The 18,620-nt window shown below is 42.6% G+C and overlaps 1 protein-coding gene across 1 annotated transcript in view; it reads right to left on the bottom strand.

Annotated features, from left to right (window-relative positions):
• The window catches only part of IQCH (IQ motif containing H), a 160,236-nt gene that overhangs the window by 16,244 nt on the left and 125,372 nt on the right, over positions 1-18,620 (bottom strand). The window contains exons 12-13 of the mRNA XM_060418882.1: positions 16,198-16,368; positions 4,937-5,059 (exon numbers count right to left, since the gene is read on the bottom strand). Coding sequence (XP_060274865.1) covers positions 4,937-5,059; positions 16,198-16,368 — 294 coding nt within the window. The remainder of the gene's footprint in view (positions 1-4,936; positions 5,060-16,197; positions 16,369-18,620) is intronic.

Raw genomic sequence — 18,620 nt, 5'->3', positions numbered from 1 at the left:
TTTTTAAAAAATTCTTTCTTGTCCTGATTATAAAATCTGCCTAATTCTTCTCTCTTAAATAAAATCTTTATCATGTGTGTAGTTTTGTATCTGTATGAGAGGCGTGACTATCCTTTTTGGAAAACTATCTTTTAACATTCTTTTCTCAAATAAACAAAAGCTAATGCTGGAGTTGTCCAATAGTGGAAATGGCTGTCCCGTGAAGCTGTGGACTTCTCATCACTAGGAGAACAGAAAAAAAACAAAAACAAAAACAAAAAACTACATTTGGAGGATTTAGTAAAAGATACCACATACCAGAACTGCAACTCCCCATTGACTCTCCATTTTATCAGGAAATCTAGGCATTAGAATAGACAATGGCCTAGAATGGTGGTCAATGCTGGCTGCATATTAGAATCATCTGAGTGCTTTAAAAATTTAATGCCTGGACCCTACCTCTAAAAGTACTGATTTTATTGGTCTGGGCCCTGGGTACAGTGACACACTAAGCCATACTAGAGCCCAAGGCAAAGGAAAAACATCAGTATATTTTTCTTTGAAATATTGATATTTTGTTCATCATGGATTTCTTGAATTAATTTTGATTTTAACATTTTGCATTACATTATTAAATTTATCTTTATTACTGAGGTCCTTTGGGTAAGTGCCTCACTTGCCTCTCCTTATTCCCAAACTTGCCTGAACATCTGTACTTTTTAAATCTCACTCAGGCCATTCTAATGGGCAGTCATTCTAATGGCTAAGAACTATTGACTAGATGATCTTGTCTTGCATCCTTTACTGTGCTGTCCAGCATGGTAGCCACTAGACACAGGGGGCTACTGAGAACTTGAAATATGAGTGATCATAATTGAGTTTACTGCAGCTTTCGCGCTCTCCAGGACTCCTGCGTTGCAAGCAGATGCTTTAACCTCTGAGCCACCAGGGAAGCTCCCCCCACCCGCCCCCTGCCTTTAGAATAGTGGGGAATATCCCCACCTGTCAAATGGGAGACGGGGTTTGTTTCCCCGAGGCAACGTGCCCTTTTCTGGGGCTTCCCTGGTGGCTCAGACAGTACAGAATATGCCTGCAATGCAGGAGACTCAGGTTCAATCCCTGACTTGGTACACAAATGGAAAATATCTTATTACTTTTTGTACTGACTACATGGTGAAGTAATAATACTTCTTTTCTTTTTGGGGTGCATCCTTTTCTTGATACTAATTTCTGAGTCAATCAAGTAGGCTAAGTTATGCTTCAGTAGTTAAAAAAAAATAACAATTACTAGTTTGTGTAACAAAAAAGTTGGTTCTTGCTCATACTTCATTTCCCACGTGGGTCAGCATGGATCTCTGGTCCCCGCTGGTACATCAGAGCTGAAGGAGGCTCCATTTCAGTGTGCTTCCAGGATTTCCAAGGCAGGAAAAAGGACATGGTGACTCATGGAATGGCTCTTAAAGGCACAGAGAGACATACATCACCTCCATTCATATTTCACTAGCACAGGGTGGAGGAGGTATAATTCTGTTATGTGCGTGAAAGGAGGAGAGTCAGAATATTTTGATCAGCCACCACGACAATCCGTTGGCCTGAGGAAGTGATTGCTAGTGGCTGTGGAGCCATTTAGGACCATGGCACATTGCCTATATATGTGTGAGACCAGCCCACCACACTGTCGCAGGCAGTAAACGTGACACTTTTCTCCATATGGCTTTCATTACAAGTTCATTTCATTAGGAAATCAGTGGGGGTATTTTGTAGCATTACAGAAATACCAGGAATGAGACCTACCGAGTTGGTTACAAACTCAGCAATGCTTCCTTCCAATATTCAGCAAGGAAAAATAAACTCATAGGGTGATCTCATTTCCCCTTTTCACCCCTGAGATTTTGGACCAAAAACAACATGTGAAATTTGATGATGATAATGGCAAGAAAAACATAATGTTGAGAATAAGGACTTTTGAGGATTCTTCTTTTGGTAGCAATGACATTGATGTGTTATTAATATTGCTTCTTGCCACATTAAATTTGATCAAGAGTGGAAACGGCTTCCCAGGTGGCTCAATGGTAAAGAATCTGCCTGCCAATGCAGGAGATGTGGGTTCAGTCCCTCGGTTGGGGATATACCCTGGAAGAGGAAATGGCAACCCACTCCAGTATTCTTGCCTGGAAAATCCCAGGGACAAAGGAGGCTAGCAGGTTATAGTCCATGGGGACACAAAGAGTCAGACACAGCTGAGCAACTGAGCACACACACATGGAAAGGAGATAGCACATGTAATTCTGGAATTAGGGTAAGTGATCTTCTTTATAGACTCAGAAAAACCCAAGGAGGCAATACAATTTTAAGGAAGTTCATTGTTATACATATCTTTTTTTTTTTTTCCTTTGTCAGAGACAGTTGAGGGGGTTATGGAGAAGTCTGTGCTTCTTCAAATGAAGAATACATAAGGAATACCTAGGTGGAATATTTCATTTGAAATGGATCTCAGAATTCTTGGAACAGATTAGAAATAATGTTTTAGAAACATAGTTAGTGAGAAACAGTCTTTAGAGAGAAAAAGGTGCATAGGAGGTATTCTGATGTAAGAAAAAGAATCATATTTGACTTCATGGACAATTGTGGATTAAGGCATTCCATAAAATGCTTGGCTGTGTGGCGAGGGAAAGTGCTTAAACTCTTTAAGCACAAATTTCTCACTGTAATATGGCAGTAATAGCAACTTCTTACAGAAAATTAAAGAGATAATAATGTAATAGTGCTTAGCTCTGTGCCAGCACATAGTAGGTACTTGTTTAAATACCTCTCCAAGAAAATGCAATGGAGAGAACAAGTAGAGACTTCTGATCAGGGATGGATCCCAGGGTCTGAACAGATGTGAATCCTTCACAGGAAAAATAGAGTAAGGTCATTGCTAGAGAATTTGCAAATATTCCAAGTAGTCACATGTCTCCTTCTTGCCTCAGAGTTTCATGACTCAATTTCTCATCTCTTCTTTAGCTTTATCTATTATTTGTTCTTTTTCTTTCTGTTTATCTCCTCCTACCTTATTTTTATGAAGCTTCCCTGGTGGCTCAGATGGTAAAGAGTCTGCCTGCAATGTGGGAGACCCAGGTTTGATCCCTAGGTTGGGAAGATCTCCTGTAGAAGGAAATGGCAACCCAGTCCAGTATTCTTGCCTGGAAAATTCCATGAACGAGACAGCCTGGCTACAGTCCATGAGGTCACAAAGATTCAGACACGACTGAGCAACTAACACACACACCTTATTTTTATAGAATGTTCCAGTCTCTGGATTTTATCCTCCAGATTTTCTCCTGTTATCTTTTTCTTCTTCATATTGTTCCATCACTCCATCACCTTCAGTCTATTTTTCTCTTTTTCTTCCATTTCATCTTTCATCCTTTATAGATTGTTTAGCACCGGAGACCTGGAGGCCACGCCCATTGTGTCTTCTGTGCTTCTAAGCCCTTTCTCCATTCTTCTCACCCTCAGTGGAACCCCTTCCTTTGTACCATCCACTGTTCTCCCGGGCCATAGCAGCCTGTTTCTTGTACTGAAATTTGTTCTTAGAAATGACTCTGATCAACTCAGAGCCACGAAGGTGTAAATAACTTTAAAAATTTGGTGCTTTACTTTTCTCAGGGGTACTAGAACTTCAATCAAGTACAAAGCCTTCAGCCGAAGAAATAAATCTCTAATAATAATTTTGGGAATTGTAAAGTTATGGAGTATGTTTTCTTTTCAACAGGAGAACTTCTCTGCCAAATATGCCCACTCACAGAGCTTGTTCTGCTTTGATATTTTAGAAGCAAATAAAATAAGTTGATTCAGATAAGCTGGAGTTAGATTTAGCCACCTTCTGGCATATGTAAGTCTAATAAACTCTGAGGCTGAAAACTACAGTTGACTCTTCAGCTGGCCATCAATATCACTGGAAATAAACTAAAAATGGGGGTAAATGTTTTCTGTCAGAACTCCTCCTGGAAAGAAACTACAATATGTATGTAGAAGGACACTATGAATTGAATTGTGTACCACTCCCCAACACCCCAATTCATATGTTTAAGCCGTAATACACTATGTGAATGTATTGCAAACACGGACTTTAGGGACATGGTTAAGGTTATTGAGGTCATAAGGGTGAAGACCCATTTGGATAGAACTTGTGTCCTTCTAGGAGGGGTTACAGAGACACCAGAGATTGCTCTCTCTTCACCATGTTAGGGCACAGCAAAGAGGCAGTTACTTTGTTAGGTCAGGAAGGGTCCTCACTGGGAACTGAATTAACTGGAACTTCACCTTGGATTACCCAGCCCCCAGAACTGTGAGAAATAAATTTACGTTATTTAAATGAAGTGAAAGTTACTCAGTCGTGTCCAAGTCTTTGAGACCCCATGGACTATACAGTCCCTGGAACTCTCCAAGCCAGAATACTGGAGTGGGTAGCCTTTCCCTTCTCCAGGGGATCTTCCTAACCCAGGGATTGAACCCAGGTCTCCGACATTGCAGGCAGATTCTTTACCAGCTGAGCCACAAGGGAAGCCCTTTAAACCACCTTGTATATGGTGTTTTGTTATGGCAGCCCAACCAGACTAGAAGGATATTCATAGGTAAACAGCTTTGGGTGGGGTCAGAAAGTCAAGAAATGCTTCAAAATGAAGAGAGGGTCCCCCTAAATGACTCCTAAGTCTGGTGAGCTACAGGGCTTCTACTTTACTAACATGGGGTGTATGAGTTTGGGGACAGATATCAACTTCCCAGGACCAAGTGCTACCCTCTGGGGAATTGCCTTTCTGTTCGTCCCCAAGCAGCACTCAGCCTTCCTCTAAATACATGTCAAACCAATGTTTAAAGAACATCTGTTTGAAGGGGTACCAAATTATTAGCTGCCTAAATCACCCACAGGCCTACATTTGGTCCAATCTTGGCCAACTGCCATCCTTCATACCTCAATATTATAGCCGATGCCATGAGCCTTACACATTTGGAGAAAAACATAGTGGAAAACCAGAGCGAGACTGTCGTGCCTCAGCTGGGTGCTCATCACTGCATAGCGACTGGTTGCCTGTGACTGGAAAAAAAAACCACAGCTGAATGTCAAACTTTTCACAAAATATATAAACTTAATTCTTTTTTAATTTCTTTACTTTTTGGGGGGCTGTGCTGGCTTTTTGTTGCTCTGCGCAGGCTTTCTCTAGTTGCAGTGGGCAGGGGCTACTCTTCATTGCAGTGCATGGGCTTCTTATTGCACTGGCCTCTCTTGCTGTGGAGCACGGGCTCTAGGGCTCGTAAGCTTCAGTAGCTGTGGCCCATGGGTTTAGCTGCTCCGTAGCACGTAGGATGTTCCCAGACCAGGGATTGAACCCGTGTCCCCTATATTGGCGGGTGAATTCCTAACCGCTTGAGCACCAGGGAAACCCTAAATAAAATGTTAATCTCAGAATAATTGTGGATTAAGAGAAAAGCTGCAAAGATTATACAGAGAATTCCTGTATCGCCCACACCCAGTTCCCTTGCTTTTGACATGGCACGTTGATGCGGTACACGTACGTGATGTTTGTCATGACTAAGGAACCAAATCGCCACATTACTGTTAAGCCCATACTTTATTTGGATATAGTTAGTTTTCCCTAGGTCCCATTTTCTGTTCCAGGATCCCCTCCACCTTATGTTTGTCATGTCCCCTGTGACAGTTTCTCAGTCTCACCTGACGGTTTTGAGGGGTACTGATCAGGTATTTTGTAGGATATCCCTCAGTTGAGGTGTGCCTGATTTTTTTTCATGGTTAGATGAGGGTTGTTTGTTTTGGAGAGAGAGGTAAACTGCTACTTTCATCACCTCATACCAGCATGACTTATCAGTATGACGCCAACCGTGGTCCCCTGGCTAAAATAGTTTTCACTAGATTTCTTGCTGAAAAGATTCTTTCTGCCTTTCCATACTGTGCTCTTCAGCAACAAATAATTAAGTGTACTTCACCTCCTTGAAGGGACCAATGCTAGAGCTTTAATTCCAACTGCTTTCTTTGTTTGGGAAATTGCTATTCTTTATCTTGCTTGCCTATGAATGAGAGCTATCCCAAAGAGACTGGTTATAGTAGGTCCAAAGTATTTCAACTACAGTATCTCCTAAAATATTGGAAATTTAATATGCACAAAAGAAAGTATTGATTCCTGATAGTTTCGTAGCATGTCCTTCATGAAATGTGATATTTGCCTTTGACAATTATCTCTTTGTCCTTGGGTAAATGGAAATATGGAAAACTGCACATAGAGCCGTGGCCAACCTTACGGCATAAAAGCGGCTACATATCGCCCAGATTTTGAACTTTGGGGACCCTCAGGTGCTGGGCAACAGCCTGATTGCATGCAGTGACTTGAAATAGGAGAAGGAAAAGGGGTGCTGCTGGCTCACTGCTGGCTCACAGCTGGTTGCAAGGATCCTAATGACCTGACACACTATCTTTTGTGAAACTCCAGGCCCCCTGTTTGCCTCTGAGCTAATGCAGAGAACTGCGGCTGACTGAGTGAGTACCCAGCAGAAAATAAACATCCTTTCCCCCACATCTCACACACAGACACACACACAGATTTCATGTTCATCTTTTGTGACATACGTCCCCCACATACTGTGTCTTTTCCTTCAACATTTACATAGTGTATCTGATGGTCACGTTATCCGTAGTAGTAATTAGCCCACACACAAGCAGGGTCCACACCTACAAAAATGTTAGGCTCCCACAGGCTAACGCATCGATCTGTGCACCCCCACTGGTATGTCCCCACTTGGAGCCACTGGGAATTCTACTTTTACAAAGCAAAATCTATTTGACCATCTATTGTCTCACAACTGTACTTTGTTATCTCCCTAACCTATTATGAGTTGTTCTCCTGGCTGGCGCTGTTTCATGACAGGGAGTTTTCTGAGGGCAGGCACTGTTTGGCTTCTGAATCCCCAGGCTGGACATGATGCTAGTGTTCAGTATTTCTTCAAAGAATAGATACATGAAATAAAGTGGACTGCACTTCTCTCAGACTGAAGAGGTACTTCAAAGGATGTAATTCAGGGGACTTTCAGTCACTGAGAGCTTTGGGGCAGAAACAGAGATTGATTCACAAAACAGGGGACAGTCACACATGCTCTAGAAAATGACAGCTCAGGACAGTCATCCCAGGCCTCGCCCCTAGAGGACATCTTTCGGAGGACAATGTAGCTCTGGCAGAGATAATTGGAGGGTAACAAGAACTGGCTAAGAGAAGCTCTGGCTCAGCTATGCAGTCAGTCTGGGGGAGCATGACAACCACGCCTGCTCACCCTGCCATGCCAGGCTGTGCCATGCTCAGGCCTTCACAGCAAAGGCCCAGAAGCCTGAGCTTTTGTGTGTGGAAGTGAGCTGTAAATACTCTGAAATTCCATTGTGGTTACTGAGCATGTAATTGCGTGGTAATTACCATGAATTCACAAGATAATTCTGAGGTTATTTTTGTCTTCTAAACTTGTCTTATGCTGCTATAGTATATAAACTAGCAAACCCAAGATCAGGCACCAGTCAGTGAGGGAGAGAGACGGGCAGGCATCTGATACCAGGATCCAGCTCAGTGCGCGTCTTGGCTCCAAAGTGAAGCAGAAGAGCTCACTGTTCAGTATTACCGGACAGCAACCATCCTGAGGCTTCTTCCACTCTATGGAGACAGACTGCAATTCCCCTCCTCCCAGACCTGAGCTTGTGATTCATATGGAATTAGAAAGAAAAACCAGGATATTTGATATATGTCTCCAAGTAATGTCTTCTTTTCCATGACCATCCCCATCCTAGTCCAGACCATTGCAGCTTACTAGGGAGGTGCAGGTACAAGCAGAATTTGGTAGTGGAGAGGTTAAACAGAATCAGAATGACCAAAGATCAAAACCTGAGCAGGCCACTTACTGAATGTATGATCTTGGATATGTCATTTAACTTCTCTGACTTTGATGATTAAACAAACACCTAGTACTTGATACACAGTAGCTACTGTTAATTGTTGCTGTTTCTTTGAAGGGCCTGGGAGCATTGTAGACCTATAGCAAATGTAATTTTCCAGGCTGTTCCTTCCTCAACTGGTGCCTGGGATATTGAGCATTACGACTATAATTTAATGTTTTCCAAACTCAGATTGGTCAATGCTCTGAACTCTTCAGTGTCTCCTTCTAGCCTTCAAGACTCCCCAACTTTCTCAATCACTTTTCCCACTCCCTGCCTCCCATAATCTCTGTCCCAGTCCAGCTGGTTCATAATAGACCAGTCTCTCTTCAGCTACTGTCCTTTCCACTGCAGAGGGTCTCCCTCTCCTTGTCACATGGTGACTTAGTCTGTAAGGCCAGACCAAGTTCTATGTTCTGAGCAAAGTGTTCTGTCCCCACCTGTCCGCAATTGTTTCTCCTAAGAACCCCAGCGGCAGGTTAAGGGACTATCACTCAAAAGGTATTTAAATGAGACCTCATGGTTTTCCTTTGTGTGTGTGCTATCTATTTTATATTGCTTTTCAACTCTTCAAGGAGGACTTTGCCAAATGTCCCTGTATCCTGGATACTTCGTGAAATTCCTAGCTTAAGTGCTTAATAAATGTGTTATAATAATGCAAATAAAGATGAACATACATGATAAACCTGTATTTAAAAAGACTTAACCAAGTCTGCAGTCTCTATAGGCAAAAACAGCCAATGATCTAGGGTTGTCTTTAATTCAGACTGACAGCTTAGATGACAGTGTTGTCTCGAGGATTAGATGAGTTCATAAAGACCTTGGAACAGTGTCTGGCACAGAGTAAGCACTCAAAAACAAGCTAGCTCTTATTAATATTTGTTAAGCTAAATTATTTCACAAATAAGATAAAATATTTGAAATTAAACAGCCAACCAGAAAATCTTTTCATCAGAAAGGGACTTCAATCAGAAAACCTGGGCTTTTCTACTTACTTAACTTCACGATCTTGGGCAGCTCACTTACCTTTACCTTTAGCCTTACTTTCCTTTAATCTATAAAAGGAGTATGATAGCCCATGTCTTAATTATTCTTGGGGTTATCATGAGGATCAAATAAGCTCAGTTAAGTTTCTCAGTTGCATCAGACTCTTTGTGACCCCATGGACCGCAGCAACCAGGCATCCCTGTCCATCACCAATTCCTGGAGGTTGCTTATTAAACTCATGCCCATCAAGTCGGTGATGCCATTCAAACATCCCACTCTGTGGTCCCCTTCTCCTCCTGCCTTCAATCTTTCCCAGCATCAGGGTCTTTTCCAATGAGTTAATTCTTCGCATCAGGTGGCCAAAGTATTGGACTTTCAACTTCTGCATCAGTCCTTCCAATAAATATTCAGGACTGATTTCCTTTAGGATTGACTGGATCTCCTTGCAGTCCAAGGGACTCTCAAGAGTATTCTCCAACACCACAGTTGAAAAGCATCAATTCTTCAGTGCTCAGCTTTCTTTATGGTCCAACTCTCACATCTATACATGACTACTGGAAAAACCATAGCTTTGACTAGATGGACCCTTGTTGGCAAAGTAATGTCTGTTTTTTTTTAAATATGCTGTCCAGATTGGTCATAGCTTTTCTTTCAAGGAACAAGTGTCTTTTAATTTCATGGCTGCAGTCGCCATCTGCAGTGATTTTGGAGCCCAAGAAAAGAAAGTCTGTCACTGTTTCCATTGTTTCCCTATCTACTTGCCATGAAGTGATGGAACCAGATGCCATGATCTTCATTTTTTGACTGTTGTTTTAAGCCAGCTTTTTCACTCTTCCACTTTCATCGAGATGCTCTTCAGTTCCTCTATGGTTTCTGCCATTAGGGTGGTGTCATCTGCATATCTGAGGTTATTGATATTTCTCCTGGCAATCTTGATTCCAGCTTGTGCTTCATCCATCCTGGCATTTCGTATGATGTACTCTGCATAGGGTGACAAAATACAGCCTTTCCCAATTTGGAACCATTCTATGTACCATTCTAACTGTTGCTTCTTGACCTGCATACAGATTTCTCAAGAGGCAGGTAAGGTGGTCTGGTATTCCCATCTGTGTAAGAATTTGTTCCATGTACCATTCTAACTGTTGCTTCTTGACCTGCATACAGATTTCTCAGGAGGCAGGTAAGGTGGTCAGGTATTCCCATCTATGTAAGAATTTTCCACAGTTTATTGTGATCCACACAGTCAAAAGTTTGGCATAGTCAATAAAGCAGAAATAGATGTTTTTCTGGAATTCTCTCATTTTTTCTATGATCCAACAGATGTTGGCAATTTGATCTCTGACTCCTCTGCCTTTTCTAAATCCAGCTTGAACATCTGAAATTTCATGGTTTATGTACTGTTGAAGCCTCACTTGAAAAATTTGAGTATTACTTTGATAGTGTGTGAGATGAGTGCAATCGTTCAGTAGTTGGAACATTCTTCAGCATTGCCTTTCTTTGGGATTGTAATAAAAACTGACCTTTTCCAGGACTGTGGTCATGGCTGTTTTCCAAATTTGCTAGCATATTGAGTGCAGCACTTTCACGCATCATCTTTTAGGACTTGAAATAGCTCAGCTGGAATTCCATCATCTTTGTTAGCTTTGTTTGTAGTGATGCTTCCTAAGGCCCACTTGACTTCAGACTCCAGTATGTCTAGCTCTAGGTGAGTAATCACACCATCATGGTTATTTGGGTCATTAAGATCTTGTTTGTATAGTTCTTCTGTGTATTCTTGCCACCTTTTCTTAACATCTTCTGCTTCTGTTAGGTCCATACCATTTCTGTCCTTTATTATGCTTGTCTTTGCACAAAATGTTCTCTTGGTATCTCCAATTTTCTTGAAGAGATCTCTAGTCTTTCCCATTCTGTTGTTTTCCTCTGTTTCTTTGCACTGATCACTGAGGAAGGCTTTCTTATCTCTCCTTGCTATTCTTTGGAACTCTGCATTCAGATGGGTATATCTTCCCTTTTCTCCTTTGCCTTTAGTGTATCTCCTTTTCTCAGCTATTTGTAAGGCCTCTTCAGATAACCATTGTGCCTGTTTGTATTTCTTCTTCTTGGGGATGATTTTGATCACTGCCTCCTATACAATGTCACGAACCTCCATCTATAGTTCTTCAGGCATTCTGTCTATTGGATCTAATCCTTTGAATCTATTTTTCACTTCTGCTGTATAATAGTAAGGGATTTGATTTAGGTCATACCTTAATGGTCTTAGTGGTTAAATAAGCTCACATCTATTTAAAGTGTAAAGCATTATACAAATTATAACAAATAGAAAGCATCATTTTTAACCAACTTGCTTCTAATGCTGTAAAATCCATTTAGGTTTACCAAGGGAGTCATAATCTAAATGGGTTTTATTGCATCAGAAGACTCCTCCACAACCATCTGGACCATTCAGGGCTCACTGAGTCCTGGCCTAGTAGCTCAGAGCAGATTAGGAGCCCATGGATAATGGTAATATGTCTGCAGATAACCTCCTCACACAGGGAGATGAAGCCTCTTTTGGAAGAAGACTTTTTCCATGGCTTCACCCAGAGATTTCTTCAGGGATGAGCTGAAGCTGTACTCTGGGGTTGAATCATTGACTCTCAGCCAACACAAGGCAGGCTGGGTAGCACAACGGTCAGACACACAAGCCTGGGCATAATTCTGGCTTCCACGCTTGCTTGTTGAGTGACTTTCCACAAGTCGCTTAACACTTCTTATCTCAGTCTTCCTAGCTAAAAATGAGCATAATAATAGCACCTGCCTCATATATCATGTTGTATAAGGATTCATGTAAAGCATTTCGTTAAAGTACGTGGTGAGGAGTAAAGGCTTAGTATATTTTGGATATTATTATCATGTTATTATATGCATTATAGTTCTATGCTGGCCTATCTTGGTCCTTTGCAAAACTTAGAGCTCTTTGCTAGTTATCCTTATATCCCCTGTGCTTAGCAGAATGCTTGGCACAAAGTAGGTGAACTTACTTCCAGTTGATTCTGGCTGAAAGTTTTGACTGATAGCTAAGGTGTGGCTGGTGAGGACTTACATTGTGACCTTGTCACAACAGTGTTATGCCTTTCTAAAAGATTCTTCAAGAAAAAGACCTTTCAATGGAAGGCCGTGGGGATGGGCCCTTCCTGTGTCTCCTTACAGGACAAATTCCCTATCCACAGGTCTCACTGTACATGAGGGTGCCTAAGTCAGGCTTGAAACAGAGTCCTACTCTACATACAAGCCCCATAAAAAGTAAATGCCTCAGGAGATTCTAGGGGTCATTTAGGCCTTCCCTATTTTGCAAAACAGGAAACTGAGGCCCAAGAAAGGATCAGAATTCATGGCCCCTGACTTCCAGTGCAGTCCTGTTCTCTCTAAATTCCACTGGCCACGTTTGGAGTGTGTGGGAATTTCAGAGATTAGCCTTTTCTAGGAAAATAAGGGGGAAAAAAATAGAAGGCAAAATATTACTGGTAGAAGTCTAGTTTTATTAAACTACCTTTCTAAATCACAATCTAACAAGAACGCTTCAAGCTAAATAAAGGAAGCTTGAAATACTCCTTTTCACTGGAGAATATAATTTTGCTTCAACCACAATTTAAATTGATTTAGTTCTGAGCACCAGCACTTGAAGTGTGGAGCATATTCTATTTTTGCCATGATACTTGTTTTGACAGTGATGCATTTCAGTTGACATAGTTGAAATCCTTATGTAATAAATCTCTGCCTGAAAATTAATCATGTTTATAATATTCTGAGAATTAATAACACCCATTGCTCAAATCATTAACTTAAAAAAGGAGCTTCCAAAATCTGTTCTCGGCAGTAAGGGACCACAAATAAATGAATGTTTGATAAAATAATCCAAGTAGCAGTTTAACAAGCGTAAACTTGAATGCGGTGGCAATAACACAGAACTATTGTTTAAGGGTTGGCAGAGGCTGATGAGGTTCTTATTTCAGTTACGAAGCAGGCATCCACATGCATAATGAACTGCTCTCTGAATTATTAATGTGTTGCTTATTTAGCCTCATCTGTCTAGAAGATAATGTATCCTAACTCTAATGAGTGATTGGTTTTGTACATAATTACAGTAGCAGCAGTAGTGGGGAAATGTGTGCCTTCAAAGAAGGAATTCTAAAAATAAAGTCATCACATAAACTCCGCTGTTGTTGCATTCTATCAAAATCAAACCCGAAGCGTTGGAGAATTCATAATAAATTACAGGAGACAGAATCATTATTAACATCATAATTTAACACAAAAGGTTTTACTTAATCATTCATTACAGATCATGTGCTGTTAAAATGCTTATAAATGACTGGGGTTGTTTTAAGATGTTTCCAGAGATGATCCCTTTTGGCCACCTCACCAGCTATGGTGTGGAGGGTCCATCGAGAGAGAAGAACAGTAAAAACGGGTAGAAAAGGATAACAATTTATGTCCACTCTGACAGAATGTTAATTAAAAGTTAAAAAGCCGTTAGGTGACTCCTTTTCATTTTCAAAACACACACGTCTGGGACTCATCTGATCCTGTTTCCACCTTCAAGTGGTTATTTGCGGAGGACACTGGACCAGAAGTCCGTGCGCGTGGTCTGCTGCTGTTGCTGCTGCTGCTAAGTCGCTTCAGTCGTGTCCGAATCTGTGCGACCCCATAGACGGCAGCCCACCAGGCTCCCCCATCCCTGGGATTCCCCAGGCAAGAACACTGGAGTGGGTTGCCATTTCCTTCTCCAATGCGTGAAAGTGAAAAAGTGAAAGTGGAGTCTCTCAGTCGTGTCCAACTCTTAGCAACCCCATGGACTGCAGCCCACCAGGCTCCTCTGTCTAAACAGGTCTAAATGAGAGTGATTTGCCACCTGTTTCTACTAAGGGGACAATAGCTCTTCTTAGAGTTCAGAAAAGTTTTTTCTTTCCCCCTGCACAGCATATTATCCTTTAGGAATAGGCCCAAACTGGAAATCTCTTATAGGCACTCATTCTGAACACGCCCTCATTATCGCTAGGTTCTATCTGTGTGTTTCCTTTTCTTGTCTTCAGAGGGGTTTGTCAGCTGACTGACTGTAAACTTGACGGCATCACAGTCTGTTCACACTTGTTCAGGAGCTTCACTTTGGCTGTAAATTGCACCATGTGCATGCTTTCTTTAAAACTTTCCCATCACATGTTCACATACGCACAGGAGCACGTGTATACACACGTGCACAGTGGCACCAGGGTGAGAACCTCCATTTATCTTTCTACAACCAAAAGTACTTCCAGTTTGTCCCTCCCTCAGTAAATCTGCATAGCTCTTCTTCAGTGATTGTAGAGACGTTTGATTTACTGAAGATCATAATGCTTCCCTCTTGAGTGCAGACAATTCCTAAAAGTGTCTAAGACTCTTGATCACAGAAGAATTCCTGTATGTTGCCTTTAGCTAGGATTGAAATCTATAGGCAAGACAGGGAAGATGGGAAAGTGCTTCTAATTCCAAGTGAAGCCTCTGCTTGCAGATTTCTGGAGCAACATATTTAAATGCAGCGAATTGTCTTTGGAAGTCTTGCATTGAATACTAACTCAGCTTCCAGCTTCCTTTGGAAAGTGGCATGGAGTTAGGTTTGCTAAGCCAGAAGGTATCAAATTCTACTGCTGTCCCTCCCTCTGGCACTGAACTTAGAGTCTTGTAAAGGTCCCTTTGGTGAGGCCAAGGGAACAGGTGGGACCAAACCTGGGATATCCCTAGCAAGGTCCTAGGTCTGTTTCTCATCCCTAGTCTAATTCTGCTTCTCGTCTTAATAAGCAAAGAGATCTAAGGGATTCGCATGAACAAGGGTATCTCACAGGACAAGTGAATTGAGGAGGAGGAGGAGTCTGCTGCTTGAGCCCCCCAAGACATCTGGCACCCTTTTCAGGCTACCCTTCCAAGTCTATGCTGAGCTCCTGCTAAGGAAGTTGATATAGGGATCCTTGGCAGAGTCAAAAAAGGGTTCTCTAAACCCAGAGGTGTCTCTTGGATCCAAAGAGACTCAAGAGAGAGGCAGCAGATACTGCTCTGAAATGATATCTCTAGGGAACTGGTGTGGGGGTTCTATTAACCACTGGTATTCCTCTTTTATCTGCTTGACATATTCACATCTCAAGTAGAGCTTCATTTGCAAAAAGGGCACAAAGCTCACTATTGTGAGAGGAGGCAGAAGAAACCCTCTGGCATTGTCAGAGCAGCTGTGGCTTAAGCCCCAATCTGCTCGCATATCCCACCTATAGGAAGGGCCATCTGGTCCTCTTGACCTTTGCACTCCTTCCCCAGGACCAACCTAGCCCACTGTCCCCATAGAGGTTTACCCTTTGTTACTCAGAGTCCTGAGGTTGGTAAACCTTAACCAGTGCCAGAACTACTGCCTCCAGCCCCGTAGAGATAGGCTAGTGATGAGACGGGAGACTGGGCCATGGATCATGAGGGGCCTCATCAACCAAGCTGAGAAGTTGGGATTTTCCCAAAAATGACAGGAGTCATTTCAGAATCAAAAGTAGGGGAGTAACATGCTCAGATTCGCCTTGACTACCTTGACTACCTTGAGAGGAGGCAGGGAATCTTAGTGAGAAGCTATTCTAACACTAGTGTGAGACCCTGAAAGCTGGAATGAAGGCTGTATCTTTGATGGGGAGAGGAAGGGTCAGAGTTGAGGCATTTTAGCAGCAGGCATCAACTTGAGCTGCTTGCCGACTGGATGCTGGGACATAGGGTGACTGATCAGTTCTGGCCCAACTCACCAAGAGGAATTATAAGGAAGGAGAGACCACGAGTGCAACTGTGGGTAGTTTGAGCCTGAAGCCTCTCCAACATTCTGTTGAATATGGAATCGAGGAGTCGGAGGCTCAAAAGAGAGATTTGGGCTAGAAAAATACAGGTTTGGTTGGAAGCTTCTGGTGACTGCAGCCATGGATATAGACATACTTGTCCTGGGAAGTGAGCTGAGGAGAGAACAGAGGGGAACACCCAGACATCCAGCCCTGGAAAGCCCCGTGCTCTTCCGTCCTTCCACGTGGTACTTCTCCCCGTTCTGACATTCCCGGTTCCTACAGAATGCTGCCTCCCCTCTCCTACATTCCTGTGCCAGAAGCCCATTTTGGGAGTTTCAAAGATTTGCCTGAAATTCTTTCTTCCCTCTGGACCCATGGAGCTTGGCATACAACCAGAGCTCAGTAAATGGCACTGAAGAGAATTAGCATGCATCATCGGTCACTTACCGGCACTTTCTGAACATTTAGGTTGTTCATTTTCTTGTCTTTCTTGGGAGCAAAGCGGGGCACTTCGAGGGTGCTCAAACTGCAATCCAGGTGGCCATTGGTCAAGTATAAGGTGAGCTGAGTCAGGGCTAGCTGGTCACTGTACGAGAGATTGAGGCCTGTTGCCCACACCTGAGTAGAACAGGAACCACAGAAGTGAGGATACAAATCGCCAGCAGGAGAGAAGGCCCCTACCATCCATAACCACCCTGAACCACCCTGAACCACCCTGAACCACACCAGACCCGACTATGCCAGTGAATATGTGACTTAAGATGCTCTTGCTCATGTTTCTCCTTTGTTCAACAGAAGGATATAGCCTTCAATCCGATTCTTGTCAGAAGATTCAAGGTTCTTGTGGGGCGTTTACACAGCTGGAAACACCTGGCCAAGATAATCTGATGGAGAGTCCTGCTTCTGAAAGTCTCCTGTACCCTTTGATTTTTCTGCCTGTGGTTGGCCATTTCTAAAGTGACCAGTGCAAGGCTTTCAACTGAGAAATGAAGTTGGATGGGAACTCCAGAGGATGGGGAGTTACAGGGGAGCAGACAGAGAAGGCAAAGGGTGAGTAAATGTTAGAAAAGGGCAGTTTGCCCTGGCTTCAGAAAAAGCAGTGCTGGCTTCTCTGGGAACTGCAATATGATTCTTTTTTTTTTTTTTTTTTGGCGGGAAAATAACTTTTTTATTGTGGAAAGTTTAAATTTAGTTGTTTTTTTTGTTGTTGTTAAATTGGAGGATAATTGCTTTACAATGTTGTGTTGGTGTTTCTGCAGTACAATGATGCAAATCAGCTATAATTATATATATATATATATATCCCCTCCTTCTTACGCCTCCCTCCTCGCTCCCATCCCAGCTCTCTAAGCTGGGTTCTCTATAAAGCAGCAGCTTCCCATTAGCTATCTATTTTACACATGATACTGTACATACGGCAATGCTGCTTTCTTAATTCATCCTTTCCTCTCCTGCCCTGCTGTGTCCACAAGCTCTCTACGTCTGCATCTCCATTTCTTCCCGGCAAATAATTTCATCAGTACTATTTTCCTAGATTCCATATGTTGCAATATGATTCTTAAGGGAAGCTTAGGGTTGGCCGATAAGCCTTAGCTCTACCGCTATTTTCACCTTAAGAGTACAAGAAAGTAATTTCACCTACCCTATGCCAGGAAACCATGATAGCAATCACCATAGCTGAATACCAGGGTTATTAGAGGGATGTGTGTGTGCATGCATGCTCAGTTGTTCAATTGTGTCCAACTCTTTGTGACCGCAGGGACTGCAGCACACTGGGCTCCTCTGTCCATGGAACTTCCCAGGCAAGAATACTGGAGCAGGTTGCCATTTCTTACTCCAGGGGATCTTCCCGACCCAGGGATCAAACCCCAGTGTTTCCTGCATCAACAGGTGGATTCTTTACCACTGTGCCACCTGGGAAGTCCTAGAAGGATATTATGACACAATAGAAATTAAAATGCTTTGAGAGACAGATATACGTAAGCAATAAGTTACTCTTAAGTTATTAGATGCTTGATTAATGTCTAGTAACTCCCTCGACAGACACTTACTGAGCATCTACTATGTGCTAAACTGCTGTTGGCAAAGTGGGTCATGTGCTACCTTCTCCTGTGGCAGACCAGCCTTAATTTCTCTTGTCACTCCCCCACCTTACGCTGAATCCAGAATCCTCCTCAGGTCAGTGCTCAAGGCATATTACTGTGCTAGTCATCTAAGTGTAAAAAGCAGAGACATGGATCCTACACCAAGAAGGGGAAGACAGAATCATGTTCAATTAATTATAACACAATGAATACTTGAGGGATGGAACCAAGCACCACCAAAGCAGAAGGAGTGGACAGATCGGGTTTGGCTAGTGATGTCAGGGCTGTATCATGGAGAAAGGAACCTCTAAGCTCTGACAAGTCACACACGCATGGCCAGTCTCCATGTATCAAATACCTCCAGTGTGCCAGGGGCTTCACAGACATCTCGGATTTTTATAATAACCTTAAACATAACAGCTCCGTGTCACTGATAAAGAAACACAGGTTCAGAGAGGTAACTGTGTCGTGTCACTGATAAAGAAACACAGGTTCAGAGAGGTAACTGTGTCTATGGAGTGGTGGTATTGGGGTTTGAATACAGTTCTGCCTGGCACTAAGTCCACCCTCTGCCCCTTCACTGCTGGAGGAGATGGCATCAATCCTGACCCAGTCCATCCTTACCCTGGACCAGTTTCCCAGTCATACTCAAAGCTAAAGCACAGAGGATCAAACATGTTTTTGTTTAATATCTCCGTGCCATGGAAGTGTCTTGTGGAGAAAACATGAAGTATTGTGTTTCTGGAGTATGCTGTAATTAGCAGTAATGCATTTTCACTGTAGGAA

The sequence above is a fragment of the Ovis aries genome, chromosome 7 (genome assembly GCF_016772045.2).
Source record: "Ovis aries strain OAR_USU_Benz2616 breed Rambouillet chromosome 7, ARS-UI_Ramb_v3.0, whole genome shotgun sequence".
In the NCBI taxonomy this organism is placed as follows: Eukaryota; Metazoa; Chordata; class Mammalia; order Artiodactyla; family Bovidae; genus Ovis; species Ovis aries.
This window is presented reverse-complemented; position numbering and strand designations above follow the sequence as displayed.